Source organism: Oryctolagus cuniculus, chromosome 14 (assembly GCF_051225735.1).
Source record: "Oryctolagus cuniculus isolate XC-2025 breed Fujian yellow rabbit chromosome 14, ASM5122573v1, whole genome shotgun sequence".
Classification (NCBI taxonomy): Eukaryota; Metazoa; Chordata; class Mammalia; order Lagomorpha; family Leporidae; genus Oryctolagus; species Oryctolagus cuniculus.
This window is the reverse complement of record NC_142880.1, coordinates 87,841,816-87,861,151: the sequence shown is the minus strand read 5'-3', so window position 1 is coordinate 87,861,151 and position 19,336 is coordinate 87,841,816. Positions and strand designations below refer to the sequence as shown.

The 19,336-nt window shown below is 44.6% G+C and overlaps 1 protein-coding gene across 18 annotated transcripts in view; it reads right to left on the bottom strand.

The window, feature by feature from the left end:
* Nucleotides 1-19,336, bottom strand: part of MAST4 (microtubule associated serine/threonine kinase family member 4) — a 623,464-nt gene that overhangs the window by 40,535 nt on the left and 563,593 nt on the right. For all 18 annotated transcript variants that reach the window (XM_051853670.3, XM_051853672.3, XM_089313239.1 and 15 more), the window contains 4 exons: nt 17,092-17,193; nt 13,507-13,639; nt 8,253-8,320; nt 6,169-6,254 (listed from right to left, as the gene is read on the bottom strand). In XM_051853670.3, the coding sequence (XP_051709630.3) occupies nt 6,169-6,254; nt 8,253-8,320; nt 13,507-13,639; nt 17,092-17,193 (389 nt within the window). The remainder of the gene's footprint in view (nt 1-6,168; nt 6,255-8,252; nt 8,321-13,506; nt 13,640-17,091; nt 17,194-19,336) is intronic.

The following is a 19,336-nucleotide window of genomic DNA, read 5'->3' as shown; positions in this document are numbered from 1 at the left end:
ATAGAGTTGCACATTTGCTCACTAGGGACTCTGCCCTGTGCGACCCCTACGCCTACTTCAACAGGAAATGCTTTTCCCAGCCTCAAAGGAGGCTGGCGATGCTGCGGTTGACATCCAGTCACGGTGCCGGGCGACCTTCCCATAAATGACCAGACGGAGGCTGCACGCGATCCGTGTCTACGGCCTCTGCCAAGTACTTCCCAGAGCCAGTGCCGGTTGGATGGAGATGCCCGACCGCCTGAGGCTTGGGATGCTGCAGGGGATGGCGGTCCTTAGGGGAGGTCAATTAAAGCCCCACCTGGAGATGATGAGCTCCTTTTAAGTCACTCTCGCTTGTCCTCATCCTGAGACAACAGGTTTGAACTTCCTAGTTAGGCGATGATCAAATAAGAAATAAATGACACGGAAAGCCACCAGTGGCAGGAAGTATCCAGGGGCCTTCCTTCTACAATAAGGAGTTCTGGGAATTGAGATGTCTTTTCCTCTAGTTAGATTTTCATTGTCCCGAAACAATGACTGCAAGTGGGCCCAGGACACCCTCTGCTCCTGCGGAGCCAAGAGAGGAACGTGATCCAACAAACTTGAATCGCAAGCATATTCCACCCGGCTTAATCAGCATCAACACTGCCCCTCAGGGTTCTGTGAAGAAGTTTATTTTGCTTTCTTTTGAGCCCAGTCTATAAACCTTCACCTTCATCTTTTTTTTTTTTTTTTGCTCTATTCATCTTTATCCTTCACTCTCAAAATCACACATTTACATTTTTTACCTGTATCTAAATTTTTTTTGCTTTGTTCCCCTTCTTCCGCATTTCTTTGATTTTCTAGATCTTCCTTCACTGTAATTCAAAAGCTCTCTCAACCACACTCCATATGACCAGCTCACAGGACAACCTGGTGCGCTCCTCTGGGAGCCAGTCAGGTGGGCATCTCTCCCTTTGCACTTGGTCTGGGGTGGATGCCCAAACATGGGACTCCTGCAGCTTGAATTTATCCCCATACCTGTTTCCTGGCTAGCCTTGAGGCCAAGGATAACTACTTTAAACAATGTTTAAGCTGATGAAATAGGAGCATGAAAAAGAAAAAGCACAACTGTTTGTAAGAAGACTGAATGAATGTTTTGGAAAGTCTTTATGTGAGTTAGGAAATACAATTACTACTGACTTAGTGCAGGTAAGGTTTCTAAAAGTTGAAAAAGAATAGAAACTGAAATTGCTACATTCAGTTTACTTAAGGTACTTGCTTTACTTGTAAAGAAGCTAAAACTGGAAAACAGAAACGGTGTGAGTTTGATTTCTACTGGCTATCTTTACTAAAAGAGCTGTAGGTATTCATATGTTTATGTTACATTGAAATGTTTAAAGTGTGTGTGTGTGTGTTTTTAATGATTTCCTACTTTGGGGTCGGCACATAGTTGGTTAAGCCTCCGCCTGTGGTGCCAGCATCCCATACAGGCGCTGGATAGAGCCCTGGCTGCTCCTCTTCCAATCCAGCTCTCTGCTAATGGCCTGGGAAAGCAGCAGAAGATGGCCCAAGTGCTTGGGTCCCTGCACCACATGTGAGCCCCAGAAGAAGCTCCTGGCTCTTGGCTTCAAATCAGCCCAGCTCTGGCCATTGCAGCCATTTGGGGAGTGGAAGACTTTTCTGTCTGTCTTCATCTCTCCCTCTGTCTGTCTGTAACTCTGCCTCTCAAATAGATAAATATTTTTTAAAAAAAGATTTCCTACTTTGATCAACATTTTAGTCAGCTAACCAACAAACCACTAATTCTTTCTGTCACAGATTAAAGGCATTTACTATCTTTTTGTTTATCTAATTACCAATTGGATAAAATGAGGAATCCACGGATAATTTGAGCTGTTCTTAGGATAATTTTGAGCTGGTCTTAATCAGATGATAACAACAGGATGTCAAGATAGATACAAAGAAGTGCAGAAAATAACTCGGCCCTCCCTTAAATATAAAATAAGCATTGGTAAACAAATATGTCATTAAGAAAGATTTCTGAGAGAATCTAATTTTTAATGAGATTCAGAATTTAAAACATTGAAAGGAAAAAAAATCACTAAATTCCCATTATCACTTGTCTATTTCTTTTACAAACTGTTTTTTATTTGAGAGGCAGAGAGAAAGAGAAAGAAAGCAAGCTCCTATCTGCTGGTCTACTTCTAAAATGCCTGGGGTGAAGCCAAGAACTCAACCCATGTTTCTCTCATGGGTGGCAGGGACCCAAATACTTGACCCATCGCTGCCTTCCAAGGCCTGCATTGGCAGGAGGCTGAGGTAGGGCGCCAGAGCCAGGAATCAAATCTAGGCACTCCAATGTGGAACACAGGTACTTCAGCACCAGACTACCCACCTACTCCCAGCTTGCCTATTCTTGAGGGTCAAGGGGAATACTTACTTTCCATGTCTTCCTTCAGGATTGAACACTTTGCAAGTTCAGTGCTTAGGCCCTTGAGACATATTACAAATCTATGTCGACCAGGACAAAGTTGCCATTTAGATTTTCACTAAGACGTTTGTGAACACAGGAGGTGCAGAAGGAAGAACAGGAGTGCACAGAATTTCATGGAGGCATAAAGGCGAAAGAAGCCTCAGGCCCACATCAGACGGGCACATGACAGGGCCTGTCTGTGACACTGGGTGAAAAATGGCTGCAATCTGTAGTCTCAGATTTTCAGTCGACAAAATTTGGTTTGACCTTCTTCTTTCCTTTGCTATGATGTACTTAAAATAATCAGTTACTCCTTCGGGAAACTGACCTAAACCAATTGAAGTTAATCCTCAAGGTGCCTGGAGAAATTGCTGCCTCAGGACATTCGTGCATGTCTGGATCCAGTTGCAGAAATCAACCTGAGGTCCTAATTATTATTTGCTATAGCTGGGTTTTGTTTGTTTTGTTCTGTGCTCTCTGCCTTTTTATACACCTGCACTGCTTTAGGAATATCACCGTTCAGGCTGAAATTTGTTTATGTGTCTCACGTACACTTTTCCTCCTTTCTGATAAGTGCATCTTCCAAATTAAGTCAGCAGAGAGCAAGGGATGGAGGAAGAGGAGGAGGACAGGGGAAGACAGTCAGCCGCTGATGAGCAGACATCGACCTCCGGTAAGCGGACTGTAAACCTCCTGATGTTATAAAACCACACCAAGCTCACCCGGCCCCACATCTCCCTGTTTCCTGCCTTCTCTGGAAAGGCCACTTCTGTTTCTGTCCCTCAGCGACCTGTGACACAAGGAAACCAGAGGGGGTGAAGGAGAACGCTAGAGAGACAACAAGGGGCTCTGTCGTCACTGAGCCAGGCCGCTTCCAACCGTGCAGAACTGCAGAACGAGGTGTGCAGGGCAGGCAGAAATGGTTTGCAGGATCTAGGGCAGAAGGAATCAGGCCTAACAGGACTGTGAATGCCTGAGGTGTGTGGAATTATGCATGAGCCTGGGAGCCTCGCACAGGACGCCAGCCTAGGGCCTCTGCTCCTGGAGTGAGAGGCAGGCTGCAGGGAGAGCCTGCAGGCCACGCCCACTTCCGCAGGCGGGGCTCTTCAGGAAAAGACCCTGGGCCCTCGAAAGGTCAAGCTTAGATAGAAAGGGAGAAATCTTGTGTCTTTCCAATTTTTTTTTCCTTAAAAAATATTTTTTAAGATTTATCTGAAAGGCAGAGTGACAGAAAGAGAGAAAGAGAGGTCTTCCATTCACTGGTTCACTCCCTAAATGGCTGCACTAGCCAAGTCTGGGGCCAGACTGAAGCTCGGAGCCAGGAACTCCAGCAGGGCCCCTTCCCCCACCCCTCTGTAGCTGCAGGGGCCAAGGGCTTGAGTCGGGTGCATGAGCAGGCAGCTGGATGAGAAACGAAACAGCCAGGACTCAAACCACTGCTCTGACACAGGTTACCAGCACAGAAAGCAGGGGTCTAACCAGTTGTACCACAACCCCAGCCTCCACTTAAAAAATTTTAAAGTTAGTTTTGCACATTCACTTTGTTAGAGTTGAAACTGCAAATCCAGGTGAAAGAGCTGGGTGGACGAAGTAGGACCTCTACCCCCCAGGTAAGGTGGCCAGGAGCTGTAAGGAACACACACAGGGAAGAGGAGCTCTGATGGCAATCAAGAGTGCTCTGTGACCACTGCTCTGAACCCCTCCTTCCTCTCCTGCAAGTAGGAATGAGGTCAACAACTGCACAGGGCTCCACCGAGAAGAGGATGGACCGAAAGGAACCTGTACGGGGCCCGGCACACAGGCATCAGTCTGCTACAAAGTGCTGACTGGCTGTAAAAGGATCCTTAACTTCCCGGGAGTGGTCAGAAAAGTGTTAAACCCAGAGAGAAATCAGATGTCTATCAAACTGGTGTTACAGCATGAACTGTCACGAGTTCAGAATTTGAGAAAACCCTGGTGTGTGCGTTCGTGTGTTTAGCAAGACAGGTAGACACCCTGCCCCTCTGCCAGGGTTGGTTCCCAGCCCCACTGACTGGAGCAGCTGCAGGACTGGTGTGTGAGCCACCCTGGCACAGAGCTACCTCTGGGAGCCACTGAAGAGCGGATTCATCTACCCACCGAGGCGTCCGTTTGTTCAGCCAGTTCATAGGAGCATTTTGACTGGGTAAAACAACAGGGGTGGCGCCATTCAAATTTCAAATGAGAAATAATTAAAACATAGAGGAAATCCGTTAGAAATGTAATGAGAGATTAAATCGGAGAAGAGCAAAAGGAAAAAAAATAGTTTTGGCTGATCGGCAAGGCTCCCATAGGCAGCTGCAAGCCCATTACTGACTTGGCCTGCATCCTGGTGTTTACTGATTCACAGCTTGTTTAACTTCTTGTATATTCCCTACCATTCCCCAAAGTGTGATATACCTCATCTACTCTACCGTGGTTTAATTGTGCTACAAATGAGTTTACTCAACCAATTAGAACTCCAAATACTGCTAAGACTACAAGCCCAAGTTTTATAAAAGTGATGCTTCATGTGCCACCTTATCCCAGAATGCTACTGCCAATAAAACGTAGCAATGCTTTCACCCATACGTCCATTAAACCCAAAACCAGCCTTCTCCCCAGTGAAGGGAGAAAAATCTCAGATCATCTCCAAAATGACAATCAAGTAAAAAAACAATTAGTAGAGACTAAACAAGACAGACCCACATACGACTGCACACTGGAATGATCTTCCTGATCTCAAAAAGTTTCAATGAGGCCCTTTCAGGAAATAAAATATCTCAAAAAAAAAAAAAAATATGATGTCACAAAGCATTAGAGAAGCCACAGAAGGAAATATGTTGCTTGACAGGGTCCTGAAGACAGACTGGTGAGGCTCAGAAAGGACTCACAGATATTTAAGTCCTTCGCTAAGTAAATGGTGTGGAAAATATTTAAGGTTAAAAAAAAATACGGAGAAACAACCCTGTGGCACTACCAATGTGGCTTTTATCTCATCTGCTCACAGGTGTGATAAACTGCAATAAATGTCAATGAGATTGTTTATTGCTCTCCATATACAGATGGAATTAGGATTAATTCTTAATTCAACTAGAACTCTGGGGCTGTCTGAAATGGATCAGGTCACAGTTTGTACATTAATTATCCTTCCAAACTACGTATGAGTAACTCCGGAAGATCTTGTCGTATTTACTCTATGCCACCAGAGGGAAATTATGTGCCTATAAAAATGGGTCAAAAGGCAGCCACACCATGATGACATCATAGCATAGAGTTCCATTTTGAAAATTCTGACATCATACAAAAAGGCAAAAGAGTGGGTTGCTCTGCATTTTCAGCCAGCCTTATTTAAATTTTTTTCTACCAAGGTTGAATACTAGTCAGACAGGAAATACAAGCTAATCCTCATGAAACAATGTTATCTATTAAATATGCATGTAACTTTTACTTCCCAAAGGGACAGAATGAAGGAGGCAGAAACAGGAATGCATCAATCTTTTCTTGTACTTGATAGTCACAAAGTCTTTCTCTCCAACTCCCTAAAATAACTTGGCCATCATTCAGTATGTTTCCTGAGGAGTCTCAAATAAGAAATCAGGGTGCATGCATAAAGTGGGAGCAGAGACCCGAAAAGTCAACTCCTAACACAACATCTATGCGACGTAAGTGTGCAGAACAAGTGAATCGCTCGGGTGTGTTCACATGCAATAGAGAGCTTTTCTTCAATTACTCACCCATAGGCCCCATTGCTAATCAACTTGATTGTTTCAAAATCACTTTCTCGAGGTTTCCTTCGAAGTTTCAGGGATGCATTAGAGCTCTTGAAAACAAAACATGAAAGTCAAAAAAAATTTCAGAATTTGAGGATATTATTTTCACGGCCACACAACTGTGTGCTACGCTGCTTGGTATGGGAAGCCCAGGGTGCTGGCTCCAGGGCCTGGCAGGATGAATCTTTCACAGCAGTGCTGGTGAAGCGGTTCCCCCCACCCCCACTGCTCAGTGGACCCTCATTTCCAGGAAGTAAGAACACCCAACTTTTTAAAAAAAAAATCCCAATTTTAATTTTTCTTCAAAAACTATTCCGATTATCATCATCCTTGTCTGTTAGCATTTTGAAATTTGATCCCAATGCCAAATCTTCCTTCTGATGCCCATCACCTGACGATGCATGGACTGCAGTGGCTCTTTGCGGGGCAGTGGATGAGGCGGCCCCTCTGCCCCAGGCCAGAGCTGGGCTATTTCTTTCCTGTTTGGAAAAGGCACGAGGCAACACACACAGAGGTTCTGCCTTCCTCACAAATCACAAATCTTACCATGGTGTAGATAGCAATTTCCAAAAAGAAGAGTTCTTTAAGAAGTGACGCTCAAAGAACAGGCATAAACAAAGAGCTTATTTCTGCAAACAGTTCTCTCGCGCCCACGGATTCCAGCGCTATGACAGCCCTTACAGCCTTTGGGCTCCTCTTTGCAGAGCTCAGAACTCTCCTCTGTCTGCTGTGGAAGAAGCTGCCCGCCTCTGAGTCAGTGCCAGCTGTCGTCCCTGACTGCCATCCCACTCTTTTCCTTTGGCACCTTCTGAATCTCGGCTTTTCCGCGTGAGTTTAGTGTCTACACAGAGAGCAGATCCAACCCCTGAACTCGAGGCCACCTGACCCCCTCAACCCAAGTGCCTCTTCTGCTTCCCCCGGCCTAGACCTGGAGCTAGGCCTCACCTACAGGAAACAGCTTCAAGCCTGGACCACGTCCTCCCACTGACCGCGCATTCATAGCTTTGGGCCACGAGGCTCTGCACGGTCTGCCTGCCTCATTAACCGCTACCTGAGGGATCTCATTCACGTCAGAGATGATGCCAAGTCACCCAGATCTCCCCAGAAACTCCCCTTCTGAGTGCCAGAGGGCACCAGAACACACACACCATTGCCCATTTGATGGCTCTTCTTGGGGGTTTCCAAGGAAACAGAATCTCCATACGTGCAAAATTATAAAAGTTTTGGTAATACAATTAACGAAACAGCTATCATTTATTATGGACTATATGATATTATCCTAAACATCTGCCATCTAGCCATCTTGTCGATCTATTTCACAGGTGGGGAAACTGAGGCACCGAATAATTGCCTACAGCTACTAAGAGGCGGGGTCAGTTTCCGAATCCAGACCATCTAACTCCAGGGTCAGATCAGCAGCATGGCTCCAGCAGCCAGGATCTCTCCCTGTGCCTCTGCAGCGCCCCTCACCTGGCTTGCCTGGGCACCCTGCCTGCTCCCCTGGCCCCCTCTGCTTGCTCTCTGTCAAGGTGTAACTCTGATTGCCATCTCCCTGTTTACTGCCCCCGCTCCACACACACACACACACACACACACTTCATTCAGAGCTCAGTCACTTCCCATTGTCCTTCACAAGAGAAGCAAAGCAACGGCTGACCAACATGAGCAACAGGGACCTACGTGTCCAGGCAATCTCGCCTTTTCTGGTCTAATAATTTCTCACATTTCAGCTCAGGTGCCACATTCTTGAGAAATCTTTTGGAACCAACCAAACTAAGGTAAAGCTTATGCTATGATCTAGTAGTGCACAGTCTCTATCAATCTCACTCATGTTTATCGTGTGTGTGTGTGAATGTGATTTCCCCTTTTTGTTAATTTCTATTTCTTTTGGATGCAAAAGGTTAAAGCCTCCAGTGCCTGGCACAATGACTTACACATAGAAGCACAATCAATATTTGTTGAACTAATAAAGTGTTTAACCCAGCCAACATCTCCAGATGCTGATAATGCGAAAAGCCAACATGGTATTTCATCCAGAAGATACTTACACTCACAGATTCATCTGTTTCTGGTGTTTCTGCTGTCCCACTGTCATAGTTCCCCAGCTGAGCCATTTCTATGTTGAAAAAACAGCAAGTACAGTTTAAGAAAAGCAGTGCAACTAGACAAGAGTACTAAGCTAAAACAAAGAAAAATAATTTCTCTATTACTATAAAAAAGAGAAAGTCTATTTTATACTCTAAAGTGCCTGCCCTTGGGAAGATCTTAAATCCCACGTGGCAAGAGCCAGCAGGGAACTCTTGAGAAGGTTCCTTACGCACCCTTCCTGGGAACCCGTTCCGTAAGAACACTGAGACAGGCCAGTGCCGCGGCTCACTAGGCTAATCCTCCGCCTTGTGGCGCCGGCTCACCGGGTTCTAGTCCCGGTCGGGGCGCCGGATTCTGTCCCGGATGCCCCTCTTCCAGGCCAGCTCTCTGCTGTGGCCTGGGAGTACAGTGGAGGATGGCCCAAGTGCTTGGGCCCTGCACCCCATGGGAGACCAGGAGAAGCACCTGGCTCCTGCCTTCGGATCAGTGCGGTGCGCCGGCCGCAGCGCACTAGCCGTGGCAGCCATTGGAGGGTGAACCAAGGGCAGAGGAAGACCTTTCTCTCTGTCTCTCTCACTATCCACTCTGCCTGTCAAAAAAAAAAAAAAAAAAAAAAAACCACTGAGACAAGGATGGGCCTCTGCTCCAGCCCACAGGATTCACGACCTGGTACAGCTGCAGCTGCTTGCCAAGGGTCGGGTGGGTCAACAACTCTATTTCTTTTTTTAATTCTTTTTAAATTTATTTATTTGAGAGGTAGAGTTACAGACAGTGAGAGGGAGAGAGAGAGAAAGGCCTTCCTTCCGTTGGTTCACTCCCCAGATGGCCTCAATGGCTGAAGCGGCGTCGATCCGAAGCCAGAAGCTTCTTTCTGGTTTCCGACATGAGTGCAGGGGCCCAAGCACTTGGACCATCCCCTACTACTTTCCCAGGCCATAGCAGACAGCTGGATTGGAAGAGGGGCAGCCGAGACTAGAACCTGCGCCCATATGGGATGCCAGCGCTGCAGGCAGAGGATTAACTTACTACGCCACGGTGACGGCTCCAACGACTTTATTTCTAATCAGACATCTAAGAGAGGCCAGCCATCCTGGGCTCGGACGTGCAGCAGAGGTGCCCCCGATACAGCAGGGCAATGCTTCTCAGCTGTGATGAACACCCTTAGTTTCCTGCTCTGCCTCCTCTGCCGGCACACCAGGCACACTAAGAATCTGCAGCTTGTCAGAGAGGAAGTGACGGTGGTGGTTAAGAGGCGTTGGAGACGAAAGATCTGGGTAGCCACCCCTGTACTCACTTACTAGCTAGCGACCTTTCAGCTCCAACTCCAACCTCTTTCCCGTGACATGGGGACAATATTACTTATCTCTTGGAAATTTCCTGTGAGTGTTACACATAACAATGTGTGTACAGCTCCTAGCATGTTGACTAACAAAAACTGCAAGCTCTTTAAACATTGGTTATTGTTTTGTTTATGATTATTAATTACATCATGTAAAGTCGTCAGTTCTGGGCTGGACGTCATATCTTTGACACCAGCATCAGTACTACCCTGATGGCCCAGTTAAAAGGGACAAAGGCCAGGCCAGTGCCGTGGCATAGCAGGTAAAGCCGCTGCCTGCAGTGCCAGTATCCCACACGGGCACCGATTTGAGTCCCAGCTGTTCCAATTCTGATCCAGCTCTCTGCTGTGGCCTGGGAAAGCCGTGGAAGGTGGCCCAAAACCTTAGGCCCCTGCTCCCGCATCAGAGACCCAGAAGAAGCTCCAGGTTCTGGGCTTTGAATCAGAGCAAAGCTCTGGCCACTGCAGCCATCTGGGGAGTTAACCAGTGGATGGAAGTCCTCTCTCTTTCTGTCTCTGCCTCTCCATAACTCTGCCTTTCAAAAAAATAAATAAATCTTTAAAAAGAGAGAGCGAGAAAGTGGAATGCAGCTGACATTTAGATAAATAAGTGGGAAAACCTTTTCATTTTCATTCTTATCCTTTAAAAAATGCTTAATAAAAAAGAATAGGAAGGCCGGCACCATGGCTCACTTGGCTAATCCTCCACCTGTGGCGCCGGCACACCGGGTTCTAGCCCTGGTTGGGGTGCCGGATTCTGTCCCGGTTACCCCTCTTCCAGGCCAGCTCTCTGCTGTGGCCCGGGAGTGCAGTGGAGGATGGCCCAAGTACTTGGGCCCTGCACCCCATGGGAGACCAGGAAAAGCACCTGGCTCCTGGCTTTGGATCAGCGCAATGCGCCAGCTGTAGAGGCCATTTGGGGGGTGAACCAACGGCAAAGGAAGACCTTTCTCTCTGTCTCTCTCTCACTGTCTAACTCTGTCTGTCAAAAAAAAAAAAAAAAAAAAAAAAAAAAAAGAACATGAAAGAATCTAATCTTCTCCAGAACTCTGGCAAGGGTTTATCTCCAAGTGGAAGGATCAGAGAGAATCTGTATTTTCTTCTATTACTTGCATTTTATAATTTTTCAAAATTCATCATGTATAATAAAATACTTTATAGCATCGAAAACTTTCTAAGGCTCTTCATATAAGTATGTTCTTATAATCATCCTTTCTGGGCAAAGATAATGTATAAAAAACAGGAAGCAAAATAATTACTGGGGTACTCATTTTACCTTTATATAAAAATTTACAAGCCTTGCATTCTCAAATAACTGGAAATAGACATTCACTTTCCCAGTGTAACCTTTAAGGAGAATTCTAGAATAAAAATGAGCTTAACACAAACTATGTAGTTTCTTGGTATCATTCAAATGATCCCAAAATCCAGTGTGACCAGCACAATACATTTAATGGGGCTGGAGGTAAGTTAAAATGTACGCATGTTCAGTGTGAGGGGATAGGTTTGGGGCAGGCATTTTGGTATAGCAGGTTAAGCTGCCACTTGAAGTGCCAGCATCACATATGGGCACTGGTTCGAGTCTAGGCTCCACTTCCAAGCCGGCTCCCTGCACCCCTGTAGGAGACCTAGAAGAAGCTCCTGGGAGTGAACCAGTGGATGGAAGACCTCTCTTTCTGTCTCTCCCTCTTTCTTTGTAATTCTGCCTTTTAAACAAACTTTTAAAAATTTTTATTTTTGTTTGTTTTTCCCTAGAAACCTTTTATTTAAGATATACAAACTTCATGCATGTCAAAACTACAGCTTTATACTGTGTAAGTAAAACACCAAGAGCAGCTAACATTTACTATAAGAAATTATTAGGTTAAGCTAATACAGAGATAAACTCATACAATCCTCAAAACAAGCCAATGAGTAGGTACTATTCTCCAACCCGCTTGTTCAGAAGGAACTGGGGCAGAAAGGGGCTCATAAGCCGGAGTGGTCAAGGTCACCGGGCTAGCAGTGCAGGCTTCAGGGTGCAGTCCTAGGCAGCCGGGCTACAGAACTCCCACTTCTGACCTTCAAATGGCCAGGCTTTGCGTGTGTGAGTTTAGACGTTGACTAGAAAAGGGAGCGAATGCCTACTGGAGTTTGTTTGTCATCATTTAGTAAATTACACGGAGGAGTCACATCTCAAGTGTTAAACAATAGATGTCAAAAGTGATGCTACGTCAAGAAAAGGCAGTGTCAAGAGTTAAAAACGTAAGTCCCGGTGATAAATTTCTGTTACTAAACTCCAAAGCTGTCAGAGCCCACTATGAACGTTTTAAAGCCTCTATAATGGGCCTCAATGCTGAGACTACAGTGGTACTTCCTGCCGCGTAAGGAAAGAGTGAGGGCCTGCCTTGGTCTACACCTCAATGGGTGATACCATCTTCGCCACAGCAGCGTGAACAGTCACTCTAATACACTCTGACAGCCTCCCCCACTGCAATTATTTTCGTAAAAAAAAAAAATTAAAAGATGGTTGTGTTTTAAATAGAATTTCTGCTAAATAACTATTATCTGGGAAGCACATATTATTTGTAAGCAGTGGGTAGTAATGGGATGGAACCAAGAGTCAGCTTTTGAAGCAGGAAGCGAAGGCATCATTTTGTAATGCCTGAAGAGATTTTTAAAACTCATCTAAATACCATTAAACATCTGCCCTTTTTATTTCATTGATTTAAACCATTTCTGAAGACTCATGATTCAAAAAGGTAAAGATGGTAATTTAAAAGCCAGGGGGAGAAAGCTCTCCCCGGGGAACTTTTCAGAAAAGCAGCCACCAGTCTGTGATAAGTGATGAATCTGTTGTGGTATTGCTTTCAGTACAGTATAAATTTATCTGGCATTATCTCCCAGTAATGCATGCATCATTTCACTGGAAGCAAAGATAGGATGGTCGTGAGAGCAAACAAAGCCGGGGAAGCCAGAGAGAGCAGGGCAGAGCGTGGCAGGTTCCCTGGGCTTCCTGGGGGTGGGGTGGGGGGCCTACGGTCCCGGAAACCTCATTTACCTCCAGTAGGAACAGTGGTGCAGGATAAACACTGTTTGCAAATTCAATTTAATGAACCAGGAAGACAATTTTGAATGGAGTCAACAATTGTTCGTGAGTCCTTTTAGGCAGTCCATAACCCTAAGTGTTATAAATAACAATCCCAAACAATAATGAACAGGAAAGGTTGGTGGTGGGGGTGGGGCGAATGGCTTACCAATATTAGATTTTTGAAAATCACTAACAGGATGTTTCCTCTTCTCTGTACTTAATAGGATTATATCCGTTTTTTTTTTCCCCTTCATATGAATCAGCCATAAATCCTTTCATAAGCTTCACCAAGCATTTCTTTTTTTGCACTGGCTCTCTTGTCTGTTACTATTTTTCATGCTTTCTCAAGATAAGTAAGAAAAATATCTAACAGTACTGCCCTCAGTGTAGTCTGCCATCAGCTATCTTACTCCCACATGGAATTTAAATGTTAATTTTAAATGAACCAGAATTCTTTAACAACATTTGCAAACTTAAAAGTACTCTCAGGAAGAGCCCCACAGCCTTGCAAGGGCATGAATGCTCCAAGATTGAAATCGGAATCCTCCTGGGACTGCCTGGCATTCTCAGGTTGACGGGTGTCTAGGATTTCAAGCCCTGGCCCCGGACTCCAGGTAACACCACATGGCGCATGCTCACTTGCTCTTCCAGGACTCCACTCCTGGCTGTCTCCTTCAAGTCACAATTGCTCCTGAAACAGACGCACGAGGAAAACCACCACCCACCACCTGCCACCTGCCACCGAGTTCTCCCACGGCACAGTGGGCCTGAGCGAGTGACACACTGGTCCAAGCAGGGCACTCACCTTCCAGAGGGTCCTTATTCAGCCCCAGTTGGCTGATGATGTACCTGGGAATGTCAGTTTTAATCCCCTGGCCTTCCTTTGCATGGCCTTCTGCTGCTTCCAATAAATAATAAAATTCTTCAGGATCAAATTCCTAGCGGAAGACAAACACAGATGGATATTTGAGCCAACACTGTCTGGGCTTTTATTCTATGAATCTTATTCACAAGAAAACTGCTGGACATACACAGCTGTAGGTTCTCTGCAGAAAGGAGGCGAGAGCTTTAGAAACTACAAAGTGCACTTCATACTTGAACCTGAATTGTAAGTCAGTTGATGCATTTGCGTACTTGATAACTCAATGATTGTCTCTGATTTCTTTGTAACACAACTTCAAAAATCTCCATCTCACTGAAACTGCATGTGCATATAAGAAAGGAAAGTGCCCCTTCATTTTATTTGAAATGCAAAGAGAGAAAAATAGCCAGGTGGATATCTTCCATCCACTGGGTCCTGCCCAAATGCGCACAATAGCAGAGGCTAGGTTAGGCCACAGCCAGGAGCCTAGGACTCAGTCTGGGTCTCCGATGTGGGTGGCAATGACCCACATCCTTGAGTCATCACCGACTGTGTCCCAGGTGCATGTCAGCAGGGAGCTGGATTTGGAAGTGGTGCTGGAGCTGGCACCAGGCACTCCAGCGTGGGGTGTGAGTGCCTCAACAGCATCCCCACTACGGAGTCAAATGCCTCTCACATCTGCGTTCCAATCACCAGCAACATTTTAAAATCTCAGAGTTTATCTAGAGGATTCAGTGTTTTTCTCCATACAACCACTCTCAAAAGGAACAGGTTCCTAAACCTGTACACATGAAATAGATGAAATCTGCATGATTTAAATAAAATTTAGTAATAAATAAGTAGGGCCAGCGCCATGGTGTAGTGGGCTAAGCCTCTGCCTGCAGCACCAGCATCCCATACGGGCACTGGTTCGTATCCGGGCTGCTGCTCTTCCGATCCAGTTCTCTGCGTGGCCTGGGAAAGCAGTGGAAGATGGCCCAAGTCCTTGGGTCCCTGCACCCACGTGGGAGACTTGTTAGAAGCTCCAGGCTGCTGGCTTCAGATCAGCCCAGCTCCTGCCATTGTGGCCATTTGGGGAGTGAACCAGCGGATGGAAGACCTCTCTGTCTCTACCTTTCTATGTCTATAACATTATCTCTCAAGTAAATAAATAAATAAATAAAAGGGATAGCTTAGAATATATTTATGCAAGTTTTGCAGGACACACTGATGTCTAAATTTATTAGAAAAACTTCATTACCATTTTTAGTTAATTCTCAAATTAAGTTATTAATTATTTACATAATACAAAGATTAAGAAAGAAAAATAGGATATTAACATCCAATTACCTTTGTCTTCTCTAAAACTTTGGTAATACATCTTTCCCATGTACTTTCTTTTTTTTTTCAGATTTATTTATATACTAATTTATTTGAAAGGTAGAGTCATGGTGGGGAGACAGAAAGAGGGAGAGAGAGAGAATCATCCATCCATTTCGTGCCATTTACATAAATGTGCAGTGACTGAGAGGGGAAGCCTGGGAACTTTAGGCAGAAGCTGGTCAGCCTGGGGGGATATCCCCTAATACTCTAACTCCAGTTTCATCTGACCTGTAGACAACACTGAAGACAACCACGTTCCCTAAGCTAGTACCAACTTCACTTGCTTCTATCTTTGAAAAGATCCATTTTACTTTTTCCCTTCTGAATACGAAAAATCCCACTTCCTCTTTTATGCCAGGATCTGCTCATAGTATACCTGCTGCTGTCCAGAAAAAACAAGTTTTAATGCAAAATGGTATTTTACCCCAACTGAAGCAATTGCAGGAAGTAGAAGCACACGGTGCACAATTCGAAAGCCCCTGTGAGAAGCAGCACCAAGCCTCCCTTCTGCCTGCATTGGCCAGGACCAGTTCTCACTCCCAGCAGCACCCACAGTTTCCCTGTTGTCCTGCCAGAAACGCCAGATACCAAAAGGTGCTTGATTCTGGGATTCGAAAGGCCATGGCCACTAGAAAAACCCAAACTCATGCAGCTTTCTCCTCAATATCTTCTCTGTGCTGTGCCTCACTCTGTGCTGATCCATGGTCCATGGGTAGGAATACTCCATTACTATAAAACACTACAAAAGCTAATGAGAGGGACCGACACTGGTTAGCAGGTAAGGCCACCGCCTGCAGTGCTGGCATCCCATATGGGCACCAGTTTGAATCCCGACTGCTCCTCTTCCAATCCAGCTCTCTGCTATGGCCTGGGAAAGCAGTAGAAGATGGCCCAAGTCCTTGGGCCTCTGCACGCACATGGGAGACCCAGAAGAAGCTCCTGGCTCCTGGCTTTGGATTTGCACAGCTCCAGCCGTTGCTGCCAGTTAGGGAGTGAACCATCGGATGGAAGACCCCTCCCTCCCTCCGCCCCCCCCACCCGCCGCCTCTCCTCTCTGTGTGTAACTCTTTCAAATACATAAATAAATCTTTTTTTTTAAAAAAAGCTAATGAGAATAAAGGAAAAAATGAAGCACTAAAATGACAAGTATATGTGTTTGTGATTATGAAAAGTTGTATTGTATTCTGTATTATAATTACTTTCATGGCTAGAACTTCAAAGTGAGGTTTTTTAAAACTTTTAAAAAGTTTCTTTATTTGAAAGGCAGACGCATACACATACACTCCCAGAGAGTGCTCATCCACTGGTTTTCTCTTCAAATGCTAGCAATGGCCAGGGCTAGGCTAGGGCCAGGGCTAGGAACTCAATCAAGGTCAATCATGTGGGTGGCAGGAGCCCAATGGCCTGACCACCACTGCTGACTCCCAGGGTCGATGTTGGCTGGAAACTGAGTCAGGAGCTAGAGCTGAGAATTGAACCACAGGACTCCAATGTGGGATGTGGGCATCTTAAGTAGGCTAAACACCTGCTCCCTAAAACTGAGTTTCAAATGCCACCATACAGCCCTTTAAAACAATTCTTATGTCTAAAGCTTCATATTTATGCAAAGATGTGACTGAAAATCCAATGAAAATTTCATAAAACAAACATTTTGAAACAGGAAAATGGTCCCTGGCAAAAAAAAAATATACATATATATAAAATTGAAAAAATGAACTAAGATATAAAATTCACACTCCTTCCGGTTTGAAGGAGGGCCTGCTGTAATCTCCCAAATGGGTCGCTAACTATCTCTGACTTCCCTCTTTCTGCATCTTATCAACTCAAAAAAAAAAAAAAAAGCACAGCGAGCGTTTTAAATTAGCTGTGACATAAAGTAATTATGCTGAGATGGAGTCAGGCACATCATTTCATATCATCTTTCAAGTTTGACCGGAATACGATAGGACTATCACTTCATACAGCACAAGTCCGAGAATTCCTTCTTAAAATCGGAGAGGACAAGTCACATACGGATGTCATCGTACGCGTTCACACGCTGTAGTTCCTCCTGACTCTTCCCATTTAGCTCTGGGGGTTGAAGGCAAATGAAATGGGAGCCTTCTGAAGGCTACCGCTCTCCCTCAGTGAGCAGTCAATAATGGAGTCACATTGAAAGGCACATACCAGGCACTCCAGTAACCGAGCAGGGCGGGCAATGACGATCAGGATCTTCCGGACGAGCTGTTTAATAAAGGCCAACTCTCCACTCTCTGAGCGATCATGAGCCTACGGAAAAGCAATCAACAGAATGATAATACAGAGTCCCTCCACTAAATGGGAAAGAAACTCAGCAAAGCATGCTAATTAGGTCATTCCAAATATTCAAAAGTTAACTGATTTAGAAGGCATTCTTAGAAGACGGGTAACCAGGCATTATCTGCAAATAAACAGACATCTATATCTACAAAATAGTCCCGTTAACTAAAGTTCAATTGCAAAATTTTGATTTATTATCTGTATTAAAAATCAAGCATAAGGGCTCTGGTGGTGAACTGCAAGTACAGGAAACATTAAAAGTTTACGACACATTAAGTACACGGTGTAAGTGGAGCCGGCAGCTGATCCAGAGCCTTGACTTTCTACATGCAACATCTTGGATGGGTGACACAGCTGACATAGTACAGGGCTGCTGGAGCCACTCGGAGCATTTCCAGGTTCATAAAACATATTTACATAGACAACACGATTAGCCTACAAATTAGTTATTTTACCACGTGGAAAAGTGTGTAATGCTTATTTCACGTGTTAGCTGCAAAATGTTTACACTTGGGTATCTACATAAGAATTCGATTTGACACACTGAATAAATAAGACCAAGACACTCAACTCAGCAAAATTAAACTCATTTAGGAATCTTTAAAAAATTCTCATGTTGCCTAAATCCAATAAATCTTCTGAAAGAAAAGCTTAGCTTCTTAAAAATTCATTCAAAATTTCAATGATAGTTTCTGGAAGAAATGAGGTAGATATATATATCAAGGCAGGCATAACAGCTTTGGAAGTTTTACTGTAACTCAATTTTAGGCGTTCTTAATTTTTTAGTATGAGTTAATTCCTTCTAAGAATCTAAAAACTATTTACAATAAAAGAACTGGGCCGAACAAATTTGCAAACGAATGACTAAACTTAGAAGGTCTACTGAATTTAAGTCATCAAATCAAAGGTAATTTTCCAAAACATAGGTACAGAAACCATATATGGGCAACAGCAAAACAGTTAACATTTAAAATGTAAAAAAAGTAAACAACAGGGAAATGACTACTGGTAAGCAACTGTAGAATAAAGTATGTCCAAAGAAAACCAACTAGTACTTATAATTGAAGATCCCAGTAACAAGTACGGAGGCTAGAGTACATATATAATATACATGCTATAAATTTTGAAAGCTGCCTTTAAATTTCTTTACAATTTTTCTTATGCAACAAAAGCAGCCCTTGGAAGATATAATTAATGCCAAGAAATATGCCTTCTCTTTAACCAAACTAAACAGAAAACTTTAAAGATGCAAAACAACCACCCAATATCTTGGATAATAATTTTGGTTGAATACTGAAGATTTTTTCTAATATAATAATTATTGCTTTATAGGTTAAAGAATATAAACAAAATCTAAACAAACTGAACACATTTTGGGGATCGATTTAGGGGAAAATGAGAACCTGATTTTGGAAAAAACAGAAATAGTCCACTTTGGGCTCCACTTCAAACATCACAGAAATAATTCATTTTAATTTCTTCCTACTAAGAATGATCAGCCATGACCAAGGCCAAAAGATACAAGTTATAACTCAAGGCCGGCGCTGCGGCTCACTAGGCTAATCCTCCACCTAGCGGCGCCGGCACACCGGGTTCTAGTTCCGGTCGGGGCACCAGATTCTTTCCCAGTTGCCCCTCATCCAGGCCAGCTCTCTGCTGTGGCCTGGGAAGGCAGTGGAGGATGGCCCAAGTGCTTGGGCCCTGCACCTGCATGGGAGACCAGGAGAAGCACCTGGCTCCTGGCTTCAGATCAGCGCGGTGCGCCGGCCGCAGCGCACCAGCCGCGGCGGCCATTGGAGGGTGAACCAATGGCAAAGGAAGACCTTTCTCTCTGTCTCTCTCTCACTGTCTACTCTGCCTGTCCAAAAAACAAGTTATTAACTCAAATAACATTTTATCTACTCCCATTAAGGGAAAGAGAAGGAGCTTTACTAAAACACCACCAAATAAAAAGATCCCATTAGCCAGGAAAGAGAAATTCTTCCCTGGTTGCCGGGGCAAGCTCCACGAGGGTGGGGGAGGAATCCGTGGAACTTGGTCTCTGTGTTTTGAGTATTGGCCACTGTAGAAAAGCGCAGGCACCCAGACTTGAGAGGACGTTAGCGCTTCCCAT